This window comes from Chaetura pelagica, unplaced genomic scaffold (genome assembly GCF_000747805.2).
Source record: "Chaetura pelagica isolate M959 unplaced genomic scaffold, ChaPel_1.0 scaffold29, whole genome shotgun sequence".
In the NCBI taxonomy this organism is placed as follows: Eukaryota; Metazoa; Chordata; class Aves; order Apodiformes; family Apodidae; genus Chaetura; species Chaetura pelagica.
Window position 1 is genome coordinate 1,329,929 of NW_009970720.1, and position 23,615 is coordinate 1,353,543.

The following is a 23,615-nucleotide window of genomic DNA, read 5'->3' on the forward strand; positions in this document are numbered from 1 at the left end:
TGAATTTATTTTGACGTTTCAGAAAAATTCTAGTTGAGACTAATGTCTAAGCAAAACACTCATTTAAAATTTTTACAGGGATAGAAATTTACATAGCAACTAATGAGAAGCCTAAAAATAATCCATTTCCTTGCTACATCAATCTTGTTAATGAACAAAAATAACAAAATATTCCTCTATCAGTTGTTTCCAAGGAGCAGGGAGAAAAAATGTTAACCAACTCCAGTATCAAAAAGAATATTAAAACATGTCAAAATCTGCTCTAGTTTCCATTTAATGAGCAAGATTGCAAACAGCATTTATGGAGCAGTTCTGTTCTGGACATTCCTCTCCATACTTTTGGTCAGTAACACAGCATGACTAGTCTGTCCTTCTGCTCCACTTGACCCCTGATGAGAGAAGAAGATGAACTTCATATAGCAGGGGACACACATCACACTTAATGGTGTTTGGAATCTCTTATATTACACCTTCATTGTGCCTGTGCAGACCCTTCCCTGAGAATATTTTAAGAATAAATTTGTGTGTATTTCTGTATAGATATGATAAAAGGCTTCTCACCTAAGCACCAAGGCCTCTCCTTATTCAATACAGGCAACCTAATAGTGGCACTGATGGGAAGCTGAAGGGAAAGATGCAGTTATTACTTGTTTTTAACAGGCTACAGGAAGGTCTTACCTGTCAGTGAACACCAAATATTTCTCTCCTCCTTAAGCACTAAGAAAAGAACATGAACACAACAAGTGATGACGTAGCCAACCCCACCACCTGGCAAGACACTGAAGGTGTTTTTCCCAACTGCACTGTTGTGGAAGTTGGTCCGAAGAATTTTTTACCTCCCCGCTACGTATGGCATCATCTTCTCGGTGGACTTCCCAGGAAATGTCATTGTGATTTGTGTTTATAGCTTCAAGATGAGGCCTTGGAAGAGCAGCACCATCATCATGCTGAACCTGGTGCTCACGGACCTGCTCTACCTCACCAGCCTTCCCTCCCTGACACACTACTATGCTAATGGGGAGCACTGGATCTTTGATGAATTCATGTGCATGTTCATCTGCTTTGGCTTCCATTTCAACCTGTACAACAGCATCCTCTTCCTCACTTGCTTCAGCGCCTTCTGCTACATGGTGATTGTCCACCCTATGAAGTTCTTCTACCTCCAGAGGAAGCTGTGGACAGTGGTGGCTTGCACAGCCATTTGGATTCTCTCACTGGCAGCTAACAGCCCTGTCAACTTCTTGATCTCCACCACAGAAGTGCAAAACAGATCCCTATGCCTCAACCTGACCAGCTCTGAAGACCTGAGAACAACTGGGTGGTACAACTGGCTGCTGACTGGCCTGGCCTTCCTCTTGCCCTTGCTGGTGGTGACTCTGTGCCATGCACTCATTATTTGCACCTTGGCTACCAGCCCCACACAGGGGCTTGCTACAAACAAAAGGCTTGCAGACTTGCCATCGTTCTCTTGGTGGTCTTCTATGTGTGCTTCCTCCCTGTCCGTGTGTTTCTGCTGGCTCAGGTTGAACCATGGTTGTGTCCCATCAGCTGCTCCTTGGAGAACCAAATCCATTCCATCTGTATCATCTCTCAGCCATTGGCTGCACTCAACATATGTGGCAATCTATTACTTCATGTCATGATTGGAGGTAACTTCCAGCAGGCCATCCTGTGTCTTTCAAGGTGTAAGTGAAGGAAATAGGTCCAGAAGCCCAGGAGCAAAAATTGTGTGACCAAGTCACAAAGCCAATTAAAGTAATGAAGAAATCCCAGCAAACCAAGGATGGCTTTGGGGCTGTAAGCTCCTGTAAAGGCAGGTGTGTGGTTACAGTGGCATGAATTGCAGCTGGCTTCTCCCTCTCCCTGCAGTAGAGCACTTGTCAAAGAGCTGTCTTGGGAAGAGGTTTATATATACCTCTCTTAGCAACCAAAGAACAGGGAGTCAAAAGACTGTAAGCCACCTCAAAGGTGGAGTTTAAAGCCACCCGACCAGACTGTTTCCAAAGATATTTGGGAAACACAGGGTTATTTTGCTTCAGGCTTTGTGGTTGATTACAGAAATAGGGAGAACTTAGTTTGGACATGAGAAGAACTTCTATTGATTTCAGTGTTGTCACTGATGTAGTGCTTTGTTTATTACTGCAGCAGATATTGTCACGGTTGCTGAAACCACTGAATTACTGAATTACTTATTTAGAAAGCATCTAGATAAACCAGATCCTCTCAAATGAGATGGACCTGATGAAGTTTATCATAGGGCACTGAGGAACTGAATGCTGAAATCTCAGAGCTGGCCTAGGGAAGGATGAGAGGAGTACCAGAGGAGGACATACAAAGTACATACAAGTACATATCCAGATAGATAAATAGATAGATAGATAGATGGACAGGTGGACAGACAGACAGACAGACATAAAAGGAGACAGATTATATATATAATGATATGTATGGACAATGTTGAGGAACCAGGAAGCAACAGTCATGTTAAAGTCCATCTCAGAAAAATACTGAAACAATCAGATTATAAGTCTAGAGAAGACGAATACAGGTGAGTACCAGCCAATGTGGATCTGTCAGCTATGTGCAACCCCAGATCATTCTGATTTTGTACAACACAAATTAACAGGTTCATACATGAAGGAAAAGAAGACGTTATATATCTTAACTCCAGAGGATTTTTGACACTGTCTGATGTGACATGTGTAAGCTAAGGAAACAGTCTGGAGGAAACTATTAGTGATTTACTATTAGAGTAGGGGGAGATGCTGAACAGGGATTTGAGCAGACTGCCCTCAATTTAGGGGTATTTAGTGTTTTCATTAACAAACTGGATGATGAAATAAAGTCTGGTTATTGTATTTGCAGATTACATGAAGCTGAGAGGACAATATTACGTTGATAAATTGCAACTATGGTCAGAGAACGCACAGGATGCTATTAGACAGTGAGAGGTGCAAAGTACTATGTTTAAACAGAAATAATGAACCATAAAAATGCAAAATGAAAAAAATATTTAGCTAGCAGTTTGGCAGAGAAAGATCTGTGGTCACTGTGGATCACAGGCTGGACAGGAGCCAAGAGTTTAAGTGGGTTGACAAGTGTCTGCTGTGGTAAAAAAAAAAAAGGCAGGTGCCATGCTGGGATGTATAAATAAGACTATAACATGTGAGGTGTCTGAAGCAGCCCTTACACCCTTTGCAGCCAGTAGGACCACTGTGTTCAGCCTTGGAAGCTGCCCTTCAGGGAAGGAACAGGATGAAAGCAGCATGGTAAGAGCACTCAGAGAAACAACCAAAGAGGAAGGAACTGAACAGAAAACTAAATGGTCTTTAAACCCTTCAAGAGTGGATATTAGAAAGGATCTTCTCTCAGGATGGGTGGTGAAGCACTGGAAATGACAGGAGGTGTTGCCACTGCCATGTGTCCCTAGGAGCAGGCTAGCCAGGTGCTGTGCAAGAGAGGCACAAGCCTGCCAGACCTCTGAAGGTCCCTTTTGCCCACAAGGTAATGAGGCACACATTGCCAGCAACACTGGTGCTAGTAAAACAAGTGGTGCTTGGGAACATCCTCGGCACCAGAGCTCATCCACCCCACCACTAGTGTAGGAGCCTCAGGCTGGTGGCCAGCCAGCAGCAGCCAGCAAGCTGCCAGCAAAGCCTGGGCAGCCTCCAGGGTCAGCACTGTGCCCCAAGGGCACACAGGCAGCCATGCACAGGTGCCACACCTACACAGGACAATGACACTGCAGTGTTTTGATATGCCTTGTGGGTATTTAAAATACTTTATTTGGTAGAGGCTTGGCCATCAGGTACATCAATTCAAAGCAGTGCCATGGGCTTTTTGACCTATTTTCTGTTTTAGATTGTCCTCTTCTCTGTTGTTGTCAATCTGCATTTTGCATGTTGCCACTAGATGGTGATCACTCATGGTCAAGCTACTTGATTTCACATAAGCATATTTGATTCAAACCCACAAGCTACACAAATACACAAGACAATTCACATGAAATAAATATTTTCTGACCTAGATGCGTAACATCCCAGCTCTCCAACATGGGCAAAATGTACAAATGCACTGCACAAATTACTCTCCTCATCCACATAAGTGAAAGCAGAAGATCTGGCTACCACTTACGTATACACATCTGAAGGAGTGGATTAAAACTTATCTTTTTTCCTCTATCAGAACATTTTTAATTCTTGTTCTCAGAAGCTCTTCCTTCGCAAGCCAGAGCCAAGCTTATCATACACAAACAGAAGCTCTACAATACAACTACAGAAACAATTGAAAATGGAGCAGCTAAAAGTAAAAACTGAAATGCAACTTTTCAAGCCTTTCCATCTCTGACAGCAACAAGGGTGACAGTCCCACAGTTGCAGTGACCTGGAGAGGGGCTATCTTTTTGCCTTCTCCTTCCCTCTTTCCTTAATGCAGCTGTTGTTTGGTTGTCTGCTTCCTACCTGACTTGGTCGTCCACCACCTCTCTTCATTCAGTTTAGGCTAAACTAGCTGATTTTAAAGTGTCAAAAAGTAGATCAGGGAATGCTTTTTTTTTTTTTCACTGGTGGGACAAGAGCCTCCAAGAGAAGTGAAGCAATGTCAAAAGGGAGAAAAACTCAACTGTAATGCAGGCATTTTAAAGCATTCAAGGACTGCTCAGGTGTTCTTTGGGGCTGAGAGATCATTATCTCATCTGACTCATTCCTTTTGCTTACTGTGAAAGATGACATCTCAACAGCTTCTATTTTTAGCAGCTGCTAAGTTTACTGCTGAAACAAGGGTAAGTGCTTCAACTGCAGTAAACAGGAGACACTTTCCAAGCTCTGTATAAAGTGTGACAACACAGCTACATAAATTACCACACTATTGCAGGATAATTCATGGCATAGTTATGCTCCAATAAGCAGGCTTCTATCCAAAGTCTCTGGTATGCTTGTCTGCAAAGACAGTCACACCACCTCAAGTACCTACCAGCAAGCTGTGCTCTGCCTGGGAACACACAGGGACCAAGAGAACAACTTTGCAAGGTAAATCTCTCAGGGGGATGTCAACTCTGATGATACTAAAAATGAAATTTTGGAATTGCTGACTGCTTTTGTAGACATGTCAAACCTTATTCTTCACAGTGACTCTCATAGTGTCACAGGTTGCAGCAGAGCTATTTTCTACCCTTAATTGTCAGGGAAGACAATTTTTTTTTCCCCTAATCATATCCTCCCATAAGACATGAAAGCAAAAAGGTGTCCTGGTACTCAAACCTTCCAGAGAGCAAAAATACTGACTATCATGTTCTGCATAAAAAAGCATTTTTGAAAGATCTGCCCTAATCCAGCTGCACCCATCAGCCTTTCAAGAAATTTTGTGTAATACTGACCACTTAAGAAGAGAGTGTAAAGCAGACTGCATGTGGCATCAAAATTACTATCTTGGTAAATAGCTAGTAGAGAGAAAGGCTAAAATAGCTTGAGAGTGATCTGCTCTTCCAAGGTCTGTGTTGGCTATTGATGTCAAGGCTACAATTTTATCCCAATGTACTGGTATGCACATCTGGGGTGCTGCTGCACAGGGTAACTGTGATGCACCACATGAAGTGGAGGGTAGTGCCAGGCTCACCTGAGTTATCTGAGTCATTTAGACCTCAGATAACTGTTGTCCTTTCGCTGACAAGGCTAAACAAGCAGAATAAACTTTGAGTGACTTTCCATCTGTCAATATTTTTCTACTCTGAAAATGAAGGTTGAGTGAGCCTAAACTTTGACAAGCAAACAACAAATGAGCACATCACTATTCGGCTCCTACCAGCCCCAAACTGTTTTTGCCTTTCCCTGCCAGCAGAAAAGGAGAAGAGGTGTAAAGGAAAATACTTTTGTATGTTCCCTTAAAGCTCCCTTATGTTTTTTGACAGCAGAGGCATTCAACAATGCCAGCTGATGCCACTTCAATGTAAAGGCCCAACAACCAAGACTAAGAGGGGAATAAAAATGTTTATCCTAAAGAAAGTGTATTTCAATGCCTGTTTTCTGAATAGCTACTGGGAAAGAGCAGTACTTTTGACTAAGGTATCTTGCTGACTCCGAGTCCTGAGCCTACTGAGTGCTGCAGCAGAGGGCAAAGTGAGTAAGATGGCTTCAAAAGCAGGAGATAAAACACATTCCAGCTTTTAGTGATAGCTGGACTCTGGGGCCAAGAAGGGGAAAAAGTAAAGTTTGTAAACACTGGGATAAGTGTCTTTCTAAAGTAAAAAATAAACTCAAATGCCAGTTTTTTAAAACACAAAAGAGGGAAGATGATTTTTTGAGGCAGCTGCAGGCAAGTATAATGCAGAGTATGTTCAATTCATCATTGCTAGAACCTTAAAATACTTTTCTGGTCTTAGTTACAGATCCGTTAAGCTGGGGAAAAGCGAGGTGACTTGGCACAAAGCAGTGAAGCATTATGGGTGGATTTATTTGTAGCCCCAAACGATCCTAAAGGGGCAATTTTCCACTGAGTGAGCCAGGTTGGCCCGATCGCTTACGGCCTCAGCAATAATGAAGATGACCAGGCAGACAGGCACACAAATGCCCTGTACAACAATTGCAAGCAATGAATCTCTTTTTTTAAAAATTCCCTTTTCCTTTCATTTCATGATGCTTTTTTGTCAACGGGAAGTTATCTTAACAGACAAGGCAGCAGCACCTGCCTACAGGAGTTTCCTCACATTTACCTTTCTGCTAGGAAACTGCTCTGAGATATTTATGTATCGCCCCTGTTTTACAGGAGATGCACCTGAGGCACAGCAGAGTTAAGTGACTTGCCCCTGGTCACAAACTAAATTAGCAGCCAAGCAAGGGAGAGATCAGTTCCTAGCCCAGAGCTTTTACAAAGTGCATTTTAGGCTTAGTGTAAGATTTTCATGGGAGCCTTGATTGTTCTCAGTTGTGGCACTTCAGTAACGTAAAAACTGAGTTAGAGCAATGTCTGCACTAGTCAGGCCCTGGTTCATCCCCAATGTCATTCCCTGCATCCGTGGAAGGAGCTCTTCTGTTTTACTTTACAGAAGGTTTTGAGGGACCAGGTGCTTATTGCCAAAGGGGTTTAGCTACCACTGTGTGTCACCTCTGCCAACAGCCAGTAATTAGCTGTATTCATCCCATTTGCAAACTTGTATCAAATATATATATTTTTTTTTATTTTTTTTTAATTGCAGGTTAACATGGAATATCAGCAGCATTTAGGGAAGCTTTTCAGGCTGACGTGTGCATCACACCGCAGGGCAAGAAGTTGTCACTGGGGTGCAAAGGTCAGAAAGAGGTTCCATATCTAGTGAGCTGCCTTCACCCAAAGAGGAGGGCATCACTGCTCACCACCTCTGTGTGCAGGAGCTGGGAGAGCACAGGGGTTCAGATAACACACCTCAGAGCTGGGGCCAGGCTCCTTCCCAGCACACCCTAGTTCAGATCCAGCAGCTTGTGCTCTGCTTCAGTATCAATGCCAGCACTTTTCTTCTACTGGTAGAAGGGCAGATAGAGTTAAGCTGCAGCTTTATCATACATGTTCTAAATTTCCATCCTCACTTTGACTTAACATGATTAATACAGATATATTTACTTACCAGAGCTAAATATTTGGCCAAAAACACCAGTGAAAATCTAAATCTGTTCCTCTACCAGAACAAAATTCTGGCATACATAGCCCTCATCCTTTTTCCCAAAAAGCAAAACTGAATCTCACTGACGGAGAGGAAGGACAGCAATAGGGCATCGTGTTTGCTGGTAACACCCTGAAGATCAGATCCTGCAGTAACCCCAGGCTGTGCCTAAGGGGCTGCAGCCTCCTGCACTCCGGCAGCTCAGCCCTTGCAGGTGCTGCAGTAATTCAAATGCCCTCTAGAGGGTAGACAAAACTCTTCCAGCAATTGGATGATCGTGAGAAATCCTGAGTATGCGAGGAAAGTGATTTGGAAAAGGAGAAGCAGCAGAGAGTAGAAAAAGGAAGAACAAAATTGTGTTCATACCATGTGTGAGAGCAAGGTGGGAGCATTGATCCAACTTTCACTGAAGAAACACAATCTCTGGTTTGTATTTTTAAATCAAATACAGCTGGAGTGGCATCATGGTTATAAACATGTAAATCATAAATCAAATACAGCTGATCTTGCCCCTAGAGATGCTACCTTACAAACAGTGATAGAAGCCAATTGAGTATATCAAACAGTTAGAAAGGATAAATATAGGGAATTAGAGTTTATCCACTTTGGGGCAACAGTGAATTCATCCCCTCCTGACTGCCTGGCCAGAAACATCAAACTGTGGGTTTATATCTCTCTTTTGTTATTGACCACACTACCATTGCAGGAAATAATGCCTTGCATTCTCTCCTCACACACTTCTCCACTGCTGAAATGCAGGCCGGTTCTCTGAACCTTGCTGCAGGAGGCATCAACATCTCTTCCTCTTCTTGCTCTCCCTGAAAGAGCAGATCTATCTGCAGGTGAGCCTGAATGGCTCAAGAAGCTCTCTGCATTGCAGATAAGGGCACTGCAAAAATATTTTCTCACCACTTACTCGACTTCTCAAAGTAGGCTTTCACACTGAGTAAACAAACCCAGTGCTAGGAAAGCCAAGGCAATTCAGTTTATTTCCTAATTTAGTTTCAGATCTACCCAGAAGCACCACCTTTGTAAGCTGAATGCTAAGCAAGGGTTGAATATGGTCTTCTTAAATGTAACCTGTTTATGCTGGCAGAGGTAAGAACCAAGGAAGGTCCACCAAAAAACTGAGCTCTTAGAGGCTTTCCTGCAGTGGGGATGCCTCTCACAGCAAGGATAATTAAAGGTTGAAATAACTGTATTTTGGACGACAGGCATGACAATGTTTGCTATAGCAAGAGCTGTGCTCTCTTGTCTCCCCCTAAATAGATGTGGGTTTTTGAAAGGCATATTGTCTTTCTGTTCTGGATGGGTCCCAGCTGCTGGTCCCACGTAGTCTTGTGGGTGGCAATGACTCTCTCTCTAGCCAAATGAGTTGATGGAACTGGGTTAAACATGACTCTACAGGCAGTAGTCTCCACAGTTGTTACATCAAAGGCTAAACAGGAGGTGTGCCCAGAGAAGGGTGATGTTTGTGGCCCTAATGAGCCAAAGAGAGGAGCCCTTCAGGCAGCTGCATTAAGGCATGTTAATCCATTGCAAAGAGATATTCAAGGCAGTATTGGGAGCAAAGGGAGAAATATTAATCCTAAAACACAGCCATGCCAAGTTAGGTTAAATTATATGTTCTCTACCTGACTAGTACTGTAAGGTGTGAATGATAGATCTGATGGATGCCAGCATGGGCTAATGAGAGGTATCTGGAATTTGGCACAAGGCCACATTTAGTGTCCACTAGACTATTTCAAAATACCAGATTTCTCTGCCCTGTGGTTATCAATACTTCTACTGACTGTCCTTGCCATGATAATTGGGAGAACTAGTTTAAGTGATACAGCACACAAATATCTGTCTTTATCACTCTTAAGAAAAAAGAAGTGTATTATTGAAGAATTATTGTTCTACAAAAGTTTGTGACAGCAGGCAAAAAGTAAAAAAAAACCTCTTTTGCAGAGAGTCAAAAAGCTGAATTTGGTGAAGAACTGATGGATCTCACCAGCTGTGATCTTTCACCAAGTAGTTGCCTCAGGGCAGCAGTTGATGTTAAATTTTGTACAAAATTTCCTTTGCTTGCATGAACTAAAAATATTTAAAGACAGAGAGATGACCTTTACTCTGGGACCCTCATGTATAGATTTTTTATGCCATTAGAGAAATTCAAGGCTGTTCCATTGGTTTAACAAGGCTTAAACCATGTCCTAGGCTTCAGCTGTACAGTAAGTCCTCCTTGTCTTTCTATGGTCCATCAAATGCATCATCTCATCAACACAAGTTTCCACCCTAAACCTTTCTGTTCTCAGGTGGGTGATGGAGACTTTTGTACTAGCATTCCTTTGTTGTGAGCTTGGGATATGGTGGGGGATGAAATGCCACACTACGCAGCTTCCCAACAACGTCTTCAAAGAACTTACTGTATCATTGCTGAATTCCTCTTTCCATTCCTTGCGCAGCCTGATTTATCATCCTCTAGCCTGGCACACAGAGGCAACTCGATAGATACTTCACTGCAACTTAGCAAAGAGATCAGCATTTTCCCCTTGCTGTTCAGGAAACTTCAGCTCATTCCAGCTGCTGCCATGTTAGTGCTGAGGATTGTCTGTGTACAGCCAATGCTGAGGGAGAGAATTAGGAAAAATCACCCTACCCAAGGTATGAGAAGTCCCTTCTCTTCCTGTATTAGGGCTGGCTTCTCTGTACCTAGTTCATTTGGGAAGAAATCAGACATGCTGATTTGAGCTAATTAAACAATTTCTGAACAGAATACTTTTCCCCTGCAAACTGCTGAATCAATTGAATCAAAATGCATCATGTGAACATCTTAAATCTGTTAAAAATGTGGGTAGAAACCAAGCAGGCAGCATCCAGAATAGCTACCCAGCCAGCCAAGCAGTCCCAGACAGAGAATGAGGGAGTTGGTGGTGGTGGGATGGGGGGGGGCTGCTTCATCTTCCATTGAGATGGTCCAGCATCATTCAGCTACTTCATTTGAATGGAGCAGTTTTCTCTCTGAAGTGCTCTGGTGGGGAGACACAAGAGGCACAAAACTTGATATTGGGCATACTTTCTCAGATTTTGCACAAAAGCCAGTGTTGCTGGGAGCTGTGGCTGAGATGCTCCTCCAGGCACAGATAAAACTGGTGGGAGTTTCTAGGAGAGAAGTGCAAGGCCCAGCTCTAGGTTGTTTAGCGTGACAAAATTTTCCATCCAAGTCCAGATTATGCAGGGAGCTCACTCTTACTATATTCACTAGTGATTTGGGCAATGGAGTAGAAAAGTATATGCTTTAAGCATGCAGATGACAAGTGAGGGGACTGCCAGCATGCTGGCAGACAGCATTAGATTCAAAGCAATGTACAGAAATTGGAGAAATGAAAAAAAAAAACAGGATGCAATTCAATGGGGACAAACGCAAAATGTGTGTTTGTAGGGAAATAATGGAAACTGCACAAATCTGGACTGTCTGCTTGGGCAGCAGCACGGCAGTGAAGAATTGAAGGGCTGCACAGGTCACAAGCTGAGCATCAGTAAAATGTGTTGTGCTGTTGTGAAAAGGGCAAGCAGCAGGATGGGGCACGGAAAGAAGAGCACAGGCTGCCAGGCATGATGAGTAACACTTCTGCTTTGGTGACGTGTCTCCTGAGGTGCTCTGTCTGGCCCAAAGCTGTACTTCAAGAAGGAGGAGACCTGCTGTATAGGAAGCAGAACAGAGGTTGAAAAAAAACCCCAAACTAAACAAAATTTAAAAAAACCCCAAATGTTTGTGGATCAGGAGTTGTTTGATCTCAGAGAAGCAGCACTGGAGGAAAGAAGATAGTGACCAGTAGCCAAAATTAAGAATGGAAAGCAGGATGGGGCTAGGTTGGGAATCTGTAAGACATGAGGAAACGTGTCCTGTGGGAACAGAGAAGCAGAGGAGTAGAATCATAGAATCATTTTCATTGGAAAAGACCTTTAAGATCATCAAGTCCAGCCTTTAACCCAACACTGCCAAGTCCCCACTAAACCATGTCCCTAAGCACCACATCTACACATCTTTTAAATACCTCCAGGGATAATGACTTCCCTGGGCAGCCTGTTCCATGTTTGACAGCTCTTTCAGTGAAGACATTTTTTCCTAATATCCAACCTCCCCTGGCACAACTTGTGGCCTTGTTCTATCCCTGTTCCTCTTGTTCTGTCACTTGTTACTTGGGAAAAGAGACCAACCCCCACCTGGCTACAACCTCTTTTCAGGTAGCTGTAGAGAGCGGTAAGGCCCCTCAGCCTCCTTTTCTCCAGGCTAAACAACCCCAGTTCTCCCAGATGCTTCTCGTAAGGCTTGTGCTCTTGAGTACTTTGGTAGAGAGAAGCTTTTAGAAGAGGTTGGAAAGGCATCTGCTGGGACTGCCAACGCTATGACCCTGCGCGGGGCAGCAGATGGACTGCATATCCTGAGGAGTTTCCTTCCTTTCATTGCATCTTGCAATGCCATGGGCAAAACCCCTTTGAATCCAGACACAGGATTTCAGGACAAGTATCTTTGATCTCTGCATGCACCAAAACAATCCCGCAGAGAGGGGAGATGTCTGCTCTTGGCTCCTTGCAGTGACTGTGCCACAAAAGCCGATGGATTAGATACTCTGCTGGGGCGGATTAACTTGGCTTCAAAGCCGGTGGAAACGCATCAGTTTGCACTTCCGTAGAACATGATGTGCAAAATCTGATGCAAAAGCCTGCTTAACAATTCCCTCCTCAGGTTCCAGCAGGCCATTAGCCACACCAATACAAAGCAGGAGATTTGTATGCTGGCAAAATGCAGAGCAGTGGCTAGCCTGACCCCAAACTGCCTGAACACGCAGGGCCTTGTATTTATTATAACCTTTTACCACATGGTATCATTTCATTTTATCATCAACTACTAAACAGTTCACTTTAAGGAAAAAAAGAAAAAAGAAAAAAAAAAATATGAAAAAAAGCCAGGGTCAAGCACAGTGGGCTTCTTCTAATTGTCTTTACTTGACAAGTGTAATCTCGTGTCCTGTGGTGATATGATTTCTTCCCTGTTTCCCTACTACTGCAAACTTTAATAGATACTGTCACAGTATTTAGAACAAGCAGTACCAGCTCTGAGAACAACAACACATATACACTGCATCATTTTTCTGTACCACTGGGTTTATAGAGCTTGTGAAGGTAGCCAGGTTAACTGCTTTTTCCTACCTCTATGCTTGGGTAGAGAGACCGACACACACACCTTCTTCTCTTGCTTTACTAGGCATTTCCCTTTGAAGACCCTGCTGCAGCAGTAATCAGTTCCACTGCAGATGGGGGCAAAATATTGCTTTCTGAATTATGTGACTTTGATTTTCCAATGCTCCACAATTTTTGCATTTGGACTTTATAAAAAAACCCCAGTCAGCCTGCTGCTCTGTCTTCAAAATGATAAAACATCACTCATATTTAATGAAGTGCTGCTGTTTTAGTTGAAACTTGTGCCTTGATGGAAACAAACATGATATGTCACCTTACAGAAGAGGTCCACAGCTGATCCAAGTGTGGTGGGTAAGGCTGATGCTGTGTTGGTTCAAATCCTGCAAAGCTTGGAAGGAGATGGTCTGACCAAAGCCCTGAGTGGCCTTGAAGCACTTCATGACAGGTAGCATAGAAAGGCAAAGCAAGAGAATGCCTCTGCAGAGGAGAGCACCTCCCTTGCACATATTTGATGTAGAGGAGCACAAAATAGTGAGAGGAAAATATTCTATTAAAAAAAAATAATTAAAAAAATTTAAATGAATTAATTCCACAGTCTCATTTTGCATTAATTATCTCTGTGAAGGCTACTTCAACAATCTGCATCTCCCCCCAGTCGGAATAGTTGGAGAGCCGTTCAATTCACTAAGAAAACTTAGCACCAAAGTATCATCTAAAGAGCACAAGACCCTTTCAAGTTCAGAGAAGATGCATGACTCTTGGGATGGAGCTGGCAGAGCAGCCTGGGCAAGTGAGGGAGCGGAGGGAACTGCCTTCACTTACATGCTAGTAGGAAGGTTTCTCTGCCAAAAGCATTGGAATAGCAAGGGTCTGGGACAAGGAGCCTGAACACCTTCCCTGTCTGCATAGCCTTCTGCCTGAAAGCAAAGGAGGTTGCTCTGAAAAATGCAAGACTTTTGACTCTGTGGTCAGGTGACAATTTGCAGGGCATTTCCTTGTGGGTTTCTAGTTCTGTCTATTTTGTTGCTGTGGTCAAGCAACCTCATAATTTCACTTTGACTGAGAATGATTTCTGCTTATTGCTTTATGATAGTGAACCTGATAATTACCTTGCCCTATCAGAAACAAGCCCTAGTAATGCAAACAACTAATTTACCAGTTTATAAATTTAGTGATTGTGTGAAGAAAAGCATTAAATAGTATAAGAATGGGAGGCAAATGATTATTTTAAAATATGAAGTGCATCCAAAATGGCTGATCTCCTTGTGTTTCTCTTGTCACCAGTCCCACTGGGAACGGCTCATTTCCAAAGTACAGGAGGAATTTAATCTGGTGGAAGCTGGGCCCCAAGGGAGAGACCTGGGCAGTAACAGAGCAACTCAGGGTCCTTCTGCCAGGAGCCAGGCATTAGCTGAGTGCTCACATTAGCTGAGGAGAAGGTGTCTGGGTAACAGAAAGGCTCGTCTTTGCTTGTGCATATTAAATTCATGTGTAGAGGGCTGTGACTGTACAAGCAAATTTCTGAAAAGAAAGCTTTATTAGAATGGCCTAAGGCAAAGGGCAGACTTTCCTTCATGAGCCATAGCTCCCTGCAAACAAATTACAAGAGCAACAGCACCACAACAGAATGTATCTGCAGTGACTGAAAACCTGCTTGTACACTGGAGGCCACATTAACAGCACCCTTTGCCCAAGCCTGAGCTGACGCATCACTGGAAGCCAAGGGGGTACATCTCATCTCACAGGAGTTTAGAGGCTGTTTCATCTTGGAATTGAAAAAAAAAAAACCTACACAAAAACCCAACCGAAATAACAAGGCAGCAAATTGGTCCTCTCTGTTTTCAGACCGACTAAACTGCATTATTTTCAGGAAATGCCCCATTACCTAAAACAATTACAACTGTTGTCACATCTCGGATGAGTTTAGTTTGGCTTTTACCGTCTGCTGGGAAAATTTTAACTGGTGCAGCTGCTGTGTTTAAAGCCACTTCATAGCTGGGTGCTCCTGCAGCATTTTTTATTCACCAGTTTATGATCTTGCTGGTGCTGTACCAAAGTACCTGAGCAGATACTGGCTTTCAGCAGGCAAATGGTCCCATTGTCTTTCCTCTGCCCACTCCCCGTGGGGCAACTCACCTTTTGAAAGTTCAACACTCACCTAAGGGCTGCAGCAGAATTTGTCTTCTATGCCCTGTAGTCAATGAGCACCAATTCACTTCAAGGACTAATATTAGCCATAAAGTAGTGCCTTAGATCCATACAGACTGTTTTTGGAACTGTATCAAACTGCTTCTGCTCAGCTGACATGACAGCAGCATTGCTTATATTCCACATTATATATGCAATTTTCCTAAGGTAAAAAATATTCCTTTCCAGTTTTCGTTAACAGTCTCAGTTACCTACATAAGCATTAAGCTGTGATTAATTTAGAGTTAACATGCATTTAGGGATTAAAAAAACGCTGCCTTTACCAGTCTGTCTGAGGGGAGGAAAACGAAAGGAGAGAGGGAGCTCATTTCCCCACGTGATGAAGACGCATGGTATTATTCTCAACAGAACAGAGCATCTCTTGACAGTGGTCTGGTAACAACTGTAATTACATATTCAATCACACACAGAGTAAGATCAGCCAAACGAATCTATGCCTGCTAAGGGAAATAGCCCATTCATGTTTGCTGAACCAAAAGTTAAACGCATAATGAAAGCTCTTAACACTTGAAGCTTAGCCCTTGCCCAACAAACTGCTTATTTTCCTGCATGCTTATTAGTCAGAACTATCCTTGCTATTTCTACTGCTCCACACAGGTCCTGTCATGTCCAAAGATCTGACTCTGAAAGGAGTCTTCCACTCATGCCTGTGGATCTTTGATCAGGTTTTATGAGATAAGAACAGCCTCTGCACTAGAAGAAGGACTTATGCACCCTCACACTTTCGAGTCATCATTACATTTAAGTTCAGTGGTGATGCTGAGACACGCCAAAAAGCCTCTTCCACCCCAATGCCTGCAAAAGCCCATTTGGAGGAGAGAGACATTGTTTGCAACCAGCCAGATGTGATTTAACAGAATAAAGCAAAACAAAAGCATTGGACTTTGTTTTCCACTTCCATATTTTAGACAGATTGTGAACTCCACTTGTCCAAACTCATCTGTCCTCCTGTGTGCCCTGTTCACCCCACAATTGCAGAAGGAAAAATGCAGTGTGAAAAGATGATCCTATTTACATAATGCACTCTGTGATAGCTGACCCATTCTATAGTATAACCTTTTAAGAGGAAGTATTTGATTAGTAACTGTGCCACTGAATCTTTCTAGTTTCCTTTCTATACAGTGAGTAAGAGCAACATTCATATACACACATGAACTCTGTAGGATTTTATATTTGTTTCAGGAAAGGTGCAAATAACTAGCTTTTTGCATTTGGATTACTAGTCTTAGCAATTCCAATCAATACTCATCAAATTAGGGAAAATGACAGCCCATCTGAAAAATCAGTGCAGCCTGCTTGGAGGACTGTTGAAACAAGAGATGAGTGTTGTTCCTGGAGGGAGCACTGCTAGAGAGCTGCTTCAGCTGAGGGTGGCTGGTTGCCAGTAATAGCGAGAGAAACACCACTCCACAGCAGGAACCCACCATGCAACCTCTCTGCTGGTTCACCTGTGCTGTCCTTCTCTTGCCCCTGGTCAGTCCCTGTCCAGTCCCTGTCCTTCCAGTAACCCCTGCAGCCGACACACCCACGAGGAGCCATAGCCCCTCACCAAAGTGCCAGAAAGCTAACCTGATAACAAGAGAACTGGTTTGTTTTTGATCAGCTCATGCATCCAACACATCCCATGAGTGCACATGCACTGAGGCTGCTGAGAACGTGGTTTAGGACGAGAGGCGGGAGCTGGTGTTGCCAACTCTCTAGATGGCAGCCTGCAATTAAATCCACTTAAGCCAACTGCAGAACTACAGGGTATTTTTTTATTTCCTTCCAAAGTGTGTAGGGGGCAGCAGGGTGAGGATAGCCATAAAGCACAAAAAGGGCCACGTTTTTGGTAAGGGTCAGATTGGTCTACCTGTGGGCAGACTTAAAAAGTACATGGACATAAGGTGGAGAAACTGCTGGTGAAGAGAAAAGGCCCAAAGAATGAAGTGCTGAAAGTCACACTTCAGCATCAGCCTGTCTTCATAGAGATCCTATACAACGCCAGGCAAGTGGTTTAAATCAGATATTTGCGAGTCCACCTTGTTAGTTTATCCCTAATTTCCCAAGTGCCTGACACATGTTGCCAGTCACATGGCCTCAGTTGAAGCCAATGTTTCTGATCCATGTGCAATGAGGAGTTGCTGAAACCTTCTGAAGGCTGCTGGGAGGCGGGGGGGTGGCAGGAGCCACATGGTCTCTACAGCTGATGATGAGACAAAATTTGGGTAAGCTAAGGAGCACAGCTCAGTCTTCATGCAGAGCAGCTCTGCGTGAATGACCTATCAGTCACCTTCTCTTGAAATCAGTCTAAAAATGGGTGTTTTCTTTTCCTGCTCAGAGTCAGATACTCAGAGGCAATCCCAGAGCCTGCTCAAGATCCCAGGACCCCAGATCATGGGCAGTTCTGGGCTACAGTGCCAGGAAAACCATTTCTGCCTCCCATAGGGCATTGCCATGGCCAAGGAAGGATAAATACCAGCCACTGCTGCACAGGTTTCCTATTGCTCAGGGATATAATGGATTAAGTAGCGGATGCATTAAATGATCCCTAACTATAATTAGTTCCCTCTGTGCTTATAACAGTACAGCCTCATACAAATCGTTTCTAATGACACATGCAGTGTCTAGGAACAGGGTAATAGCTATTTAAACAGTTGCTGATGCCTGAGTTGGTACATGACAATGTATTTTACAATTATTGAGAAACTTTGGACAATTTTTAAAAGTGCCCTAGGCATTGACCTAGAGAAAAGCTTGGTCAGATGGAAACAAAGATGATGCCCTTCCTCAGGTAACAGATAGATAACGTGTGAGTTCTCAGACACTACTGCTGCCCTAGTCTTGATTCTCCCTGTCACATTTTCCCTGCAGTATGATTAGCAAAACAGATAGCCTATGGTACAGGCACTCAAGGAGACTCAAGACACTAAAAATATTCTTATCTGTGTGGTTCTCAGTAACAGCACTAACATATGTAATGTGCAGAAATGAAAGCTTGCTCCTTTAATACTGGATCATCAGGCTCATTGGTGAGTAGGACCCATCAAATGCATCAAAGCCACAAGGCTGCTGGCTGCACTGGGCAGCTGGGGCCTCTTTGCATGGACCAGGTTGCAAGGTCAGGGACTGAAGCCTGCAGTTTCAAAGCTCAAGATACTATGATTTATTTTTTTGCTTTTACATTTTCAGTAATAATCTCTCTTGATCTCATTCCTGGAGCTAAGGATGATAATGAGATTTTTACTCAGAACCAGTCGTTTGGTTCAAGAAGCATGGAGGATTGGAGCTCTTGTGAATCATGAAGCCTAAAAGGAAGGACTCGAAAGAAAACATGTCTGCAACCTCAGCTACCCCAGTAATAACCAGTCAACCTTAACGGTAGATATTTTATTCACACACAAGCAAATAAGCAGAAAGTATGCTACAGCTCCTGAAGAGCACATTGTGCCAAAAGAAATCTCCATTTCTTACGTGGGATGAAAATTTTACTTTGTTAACATTTTTTTTAACAAAGACAATATGTCATAACATTTTTCACCTGACCTTGAAACGGCAACACGCCTTATTCACTTTGGTGATCAGGTTTCATTTAACAGGAAATGGAGAATAAATTTAATTTTCTCCTCTGTAAACACATGCATGCACACAGACACTAATTTAAATGAGATCCGCTGCTCTTTGAATACTACAGGTCTACCTCAGCACACAAAAGTGCTGCTGGCAAAGTGTGTTCTGCCCACTGAAGGTGAGACAGCATGAATGACAGAGGGCAAAAGAGATCTCATGCAGCCACCCAGGTCTGAGAGCTTATACCTGAGCCAGTAACAGAGGTTTTCTACCAACTTCCTAATTTACAGCCACGTGGATTCTCAGTCTGACAGGGAGTGATTGCATATGGTTGCAAAGCCGTACTAAAATCTGCTTCACTGTAAGGAAGACATAAATATATTTTATTTGTAGTGCTCTTTGCTCAAAGAGGTATCAAAAGGCGAAGCAGAATTGCAAGTTTTAAGGTAAGAAATATTTCTCCATTTTCAATTTGGAGGGTTCAAGATTGCAATGAAGACCTGAACAGCAGAACATGAAAACTAAACTGAGGGTCAATCAAATAGTCTTGAAAATTTTGTCTAACTTCACTTAAAATATTCCAGTGAGAGGCATAGATGTGGATGACAGTGGTATCCCTGAGCAGCAGAAAAGAGAGAAAATGTAGGTATCCCTAGCTTTTATCTGAATACGAATTTGGATTTTTAAAAACAAACTTCAAAGCCTTTACCTAATGCATCTTTGACTGAAAAGTTGCTATACTAGAGCTAACATTCACGTTGAAAATCATTAGTGTTTTAACTAAATTGTGGGGACACTTCAAATTTCTCTCTGATGTGCTCCTGAGTAATAAAGTGAAACCCATCTTTCTGCCCGGTTGTGACCAAGTAATTTCTGCTGTGTCCCAACTTTAATGACTGGCTTTGACAGAGAAAATTTGTCATGTTCAGAAACTTCTATACAGTTAACATGCTAAATGCTGTTAACTGAATCACAACAAAAACTAATGCAGACACCATTTCCCAGGACTGAAATAAGGTATGATTTGGTCCTTTTTTTCTTTTTCCTTTTTTTTTCTTTCTTTTTTATTTTTTTTTATTATTTTTTTTTTTTTCCAATACAATTCCTTCATCCTGGATGTTCAATCAAACACTGATTTAGTTTATAGACTGTGTTTCTGGGACAAGAGTGATTTGGGCTTGATGGTACCCTGCCTAGCACTTTATGAAGTCACTTAGAGGTATTTTCTTAGATGGAATAGGTTAGGATCTGGAGGAGTGGTGCTCACCTGAGAGTCTGAAGACCCACAGTGGTACAGCTCTTGCCTCACTTGAGACATCTGAAGGTTAGACATCCAGGTCTAAACTAGTCACCTTGGGCTGCCTTTGTCATCAATGGAAAGAAATAGGTGTGCCAAAAAAGTAAGTAATTTATCTTAGAAACCTCACTTATCGAAAGATACGTTATGTCCTGGAGGAAATGGCTTCTCTCCCTTGATGATAAAGGGTGGCTTAGGAGGACTGGCTCCACTTTTCAGCATCTCACTTTCTGATATCTGAAGATAAGATGATTTTCACCCTTGGTTACCATTCTTTCAGGTTAAAACACTACAGAGAGGTTATGTCTTGAACTCACTGTGGAGAGATCCAAATTGGCTATGGCAGATGAGAAACCATTTTAGAGACAAGTCTATCTAGATCCAATTTGCACAAAATGGGAAGAAAGATCAGTGTCTTCTCTCAATATCTGTGCTTTCCATCTTCCCTCTGCACTTTGAGAAACAGTCTTTAATCGTTTAGATCAGTTTTATGCCACTATGAAGCTTGATTTTTTAAAAAAATGCATTTATACTAGTTTTATACTCTGATTACTCCAAGGAAGTAAGACCATATTCAGGGAATGAGCTATGATTGTTAGGTTATGGGAGTATCAGGTTCTGACATCTGTATCTTAGCCTAACCTCTTCTGGTTTTCATCTGATTTCATGAGGACAAAACATTGATTAGCTGAGATTGATGAAGAAAAGATATGGGTACAATTCCACTTTCTGAAAGGCTAAGAATAATTCACAGTTTTGTAAAATCTAAGCCCAAACTCTCTCTAGTTCTCTACTCTATGTGCTTCCTACTCTTGAAGATTTGCAGATAAGCAGTAACTGTCTTCTTCAATGTAGGATGTTAAATAAAGCATAAGTAAAAGAATCACTATCAAAATTAGATATAATGGAGAGAGAAGAGGGAAATTAAACATCTGAGTTGGGTTATCTAGGACAGAGCTGGGTATGTTAGAAAATCCCTGTTACTTCCCTCTGATAGGCCTTGTCAAACATAAGACACTTGCCTCGGTGACAAAAGATTTAACTGAATGCATTTGTCCCAACAAATCAACTAAAACTAAACATCTGATTTTCATAAAGCTTTAAGAAGATTTCTGCAGACATGGCATCTGAACGCACCAGCAACTTCAGTGCTCTGCCAGACCAGACAGATCCTTTGACAAGCTGCAAGGATGAAGATTTCTTACAGGTGAGAGTCTATCTCTCTGTTCTTTATGGCCTGATCTTCCTGGTGTGTTTCCCAGGGAACATCGTGGCAATTTTGGTTTACTTTGTCAAGATGAGGCCCTGGAAAAGCAGCACCATCATTATGCTAAACCTGGCTATCACTGACTTACTATATTTAGCCGCGCTTCCTTTCTTTATACACTACTCTGCTAATGGAAATGATTGGATTTTTGGAGACTTCATGTGCAAGCTAGTTCACTTTTGTTTCTACTTCAACATGTACAGTGGTATCCTCTTCCTTAGCTGCTTCAGCATCTTCCGCTTCTTTGTAGTTGTCCACCCAATTAAATGCCTTTTTGTTCAAAAACGGAGGTGGGCAGTGCTGACCTCTGTGGTGGTTTGGATGGTTTCCCTGGCAGCCATCAGCCCCTTGGGCATCTTGATTGCCACAAGGCGCATGCAGAACAGGACCATCTGCCCGGACTTGCCTGTTGCTGAGGACCTTGAGACTTCACGGTGGTATAACTGGCTGCTGACCATCACTGTCTTCTTCTTGCCCTTGTTGACGGTGACTCTGTGCTACATGCTTATTATTTACACCTTGGCTACCGGGCCCCACACGCGGGCTTGCTACAAACAAAAAGCCCGCAGACTTGCCATTGTCCTCCTGGTGGTCTTCTATGTGTGCTTCCTCCCCTTCCACGTCTTTCGAGGGCTTCACCTGGAGCTCCGTGTGCATCCCGTGAGCTGCCACTTGAAGAACGTGAGCCTTTTTATGTTTATCATGGCTAAACCTCTCGCAGCCTTAAATACTTTCGGAAACTTAGTGCTCTACGTAGTGACAGGAGACAACTTCCAGCAGGCAATCCTCTCACTTCTCAAGTTTCAGACAAACAAGAGCTTGAAGTAGAAGAGATTGATGCCACCAAAGAGTTATGAAGGCAGTGTCCAAACCTGGTCTCAACCAGGCACAACATCCCTGCCACCAGAACACTCAAGTTAACCCTGCCAATGCCAAAGGAGAATGTATCTGTTCTATGTTTCAGAGTTATAAATTGATGATCAGAAGAGAAAACTTGTAATTTAAAATAAAAAGCTTTAAATAAATTTTTAAAAAAAGAAATGTGAAATGTCTCAGAAATTTATTTGCATTTGCTTCCTGAATCCTTGATACTTCTTTTGGAGAACGGTCAAGAGTTCCAGAAAAAATAGTTGCTTATTAGTGACATACATAGTCCAGGGTAGGAGTAATATGAATTCATTTTAGTAACTCAAAAGTGTCTAGTCTAAACTGGGTGCCTGCCTTTGTCTTGTTTCCTAAGCAATGGAGAGGGGTAAGTCCCTCCAGAGGGCAATTCATCACACCTGTCTTAGACCTGTAGGAGGTTCATGTCATCTCCCTGAAGACAGTGACAGGGTAGGTGTATGCATATAAGCTAATCACCTTGTCTTCCCTTTGTAATTTCCCATTATAGTGAGGAGAAATAACCAGTTTTAGAATGTGATTCACCTAATTATCCTTGATGCCTACATTTTGATAAGATGAATCATGACCTAGAAGTGCCTGTTTCTCTCCATTGACCATAAAAGGTAAGTTAATGAGACACAGATCCAAATGTTCATGCCTGCCTTACACAGCTGAGGCCCAGCTCTAGCACAGAGTGGGATGGATCACTCTCCAGAGGTGGCTAAAAGATGGGGCTTACACAATAAGACCATGTTCAGTGCCTTCAGTGATCACCTGAAGATTAACAGTGCAATAATACAAGACCACTCCTATTAGGGTTTTCCATACAGATAACCATGATTTCTGAATTAATTTTAGCCCAGAGAAGTTAATAGCTGCACAAGTGTGCCAGATGCATAGAATCATAGAATCATAGAACTGAATGCTGCAATCAGGTCTCCTTTGAGCCTTCTCCAGGCTGAACACTCCCAACTCTTTCTGCCTTTTCTTAGAGGAGAGGTGCTCCAGCACTCTGACCATTTTTGTGGCTCTCCTCTGCACCCACTCCAACAGGTCCATGCCTTTCCTGTGCTGAGAACCCCAGGGCTGGACACAGTACTCCAGGTAGGGTCTCACCAGTAGAGAGGCAGAATCACCTTCCTTGACCTGCTGGTTTCACTTTTTTTGATGCAGACCAGTCTACAGTTGGCTTCCTGGGCTGCAAGAGCACACATTGTCAGCTCATGTCCAGCTTTTCATCTACCTGTATCCCTAAGTCCTTACATAAACAATAGAAAATATTTTTTACATATTTCTTTACTCAGGGAAGATCTACTTGGTTATACCAGCTGAGGCACAGCTTTGGGTAATAACACATATGGCAGGCAGGAAGGGCTGTCTCGCAGGAAAAAAGAAATAGATTCACAGGAAAATGTGAGTCCAATATTTGCAGAGAAGTCCCAGGACCAGCCGTGGTACCTCAACCAACAGCAATACAAAACTATTAGCAACATAATATTCAGAACCTAAAAGTATGACCACAGTGTGAATCCTCCAATACATTTTTATAACAGCCTTATTTCATGTTTCATTACTTTTGCTCTCCACTC

General features: G+C 42.7%; 2 protein-coding genes across 2 annotated transcripts; both read left to right on the forward strand.

The window, feature by feature from the left end:
• The first annotated feature begins 730 nt into the window (after positions 1–730).
• On the forward strand, positions 731–1,693 carry LOC104396502 (2-oxoglutarate receptor 1-like). Its single transcript, XM_010006349.1, is given in 3 exon segments — positions 731–826; positions 828–1,404; positions 1,407–1,693. Coding segments are annotated over 3 exon segments (960 nt in total).
• A 19,301-nt stretch (positions 1,694–20,994) lies between these two features.
• On the forward strand, positions 20,995–21,969 carry LOC104396503 (2-oxoglutarate receptor 1-like). Its single transcript, XM_010006350.1, has one exon. It carries the CDS (start codon positions 20,995–20,997, stop codon positions 21,967–21,969), a length of 975 nt encoding a protein of 324 aa, XP_010004652.1.
• The last annotated feature ends 1,646 nt before the right edge of the window (positions 21,970–23,615 follow it).

Coding starts and splice junctions, on each gene's coding strand:
- LOC104396503 (XM_010006350.1), top strand. CDS start 20,995: ATGGCATCTGAACGCACCAGCAACTTCAGTGCTCTGCCAGACCAGACA.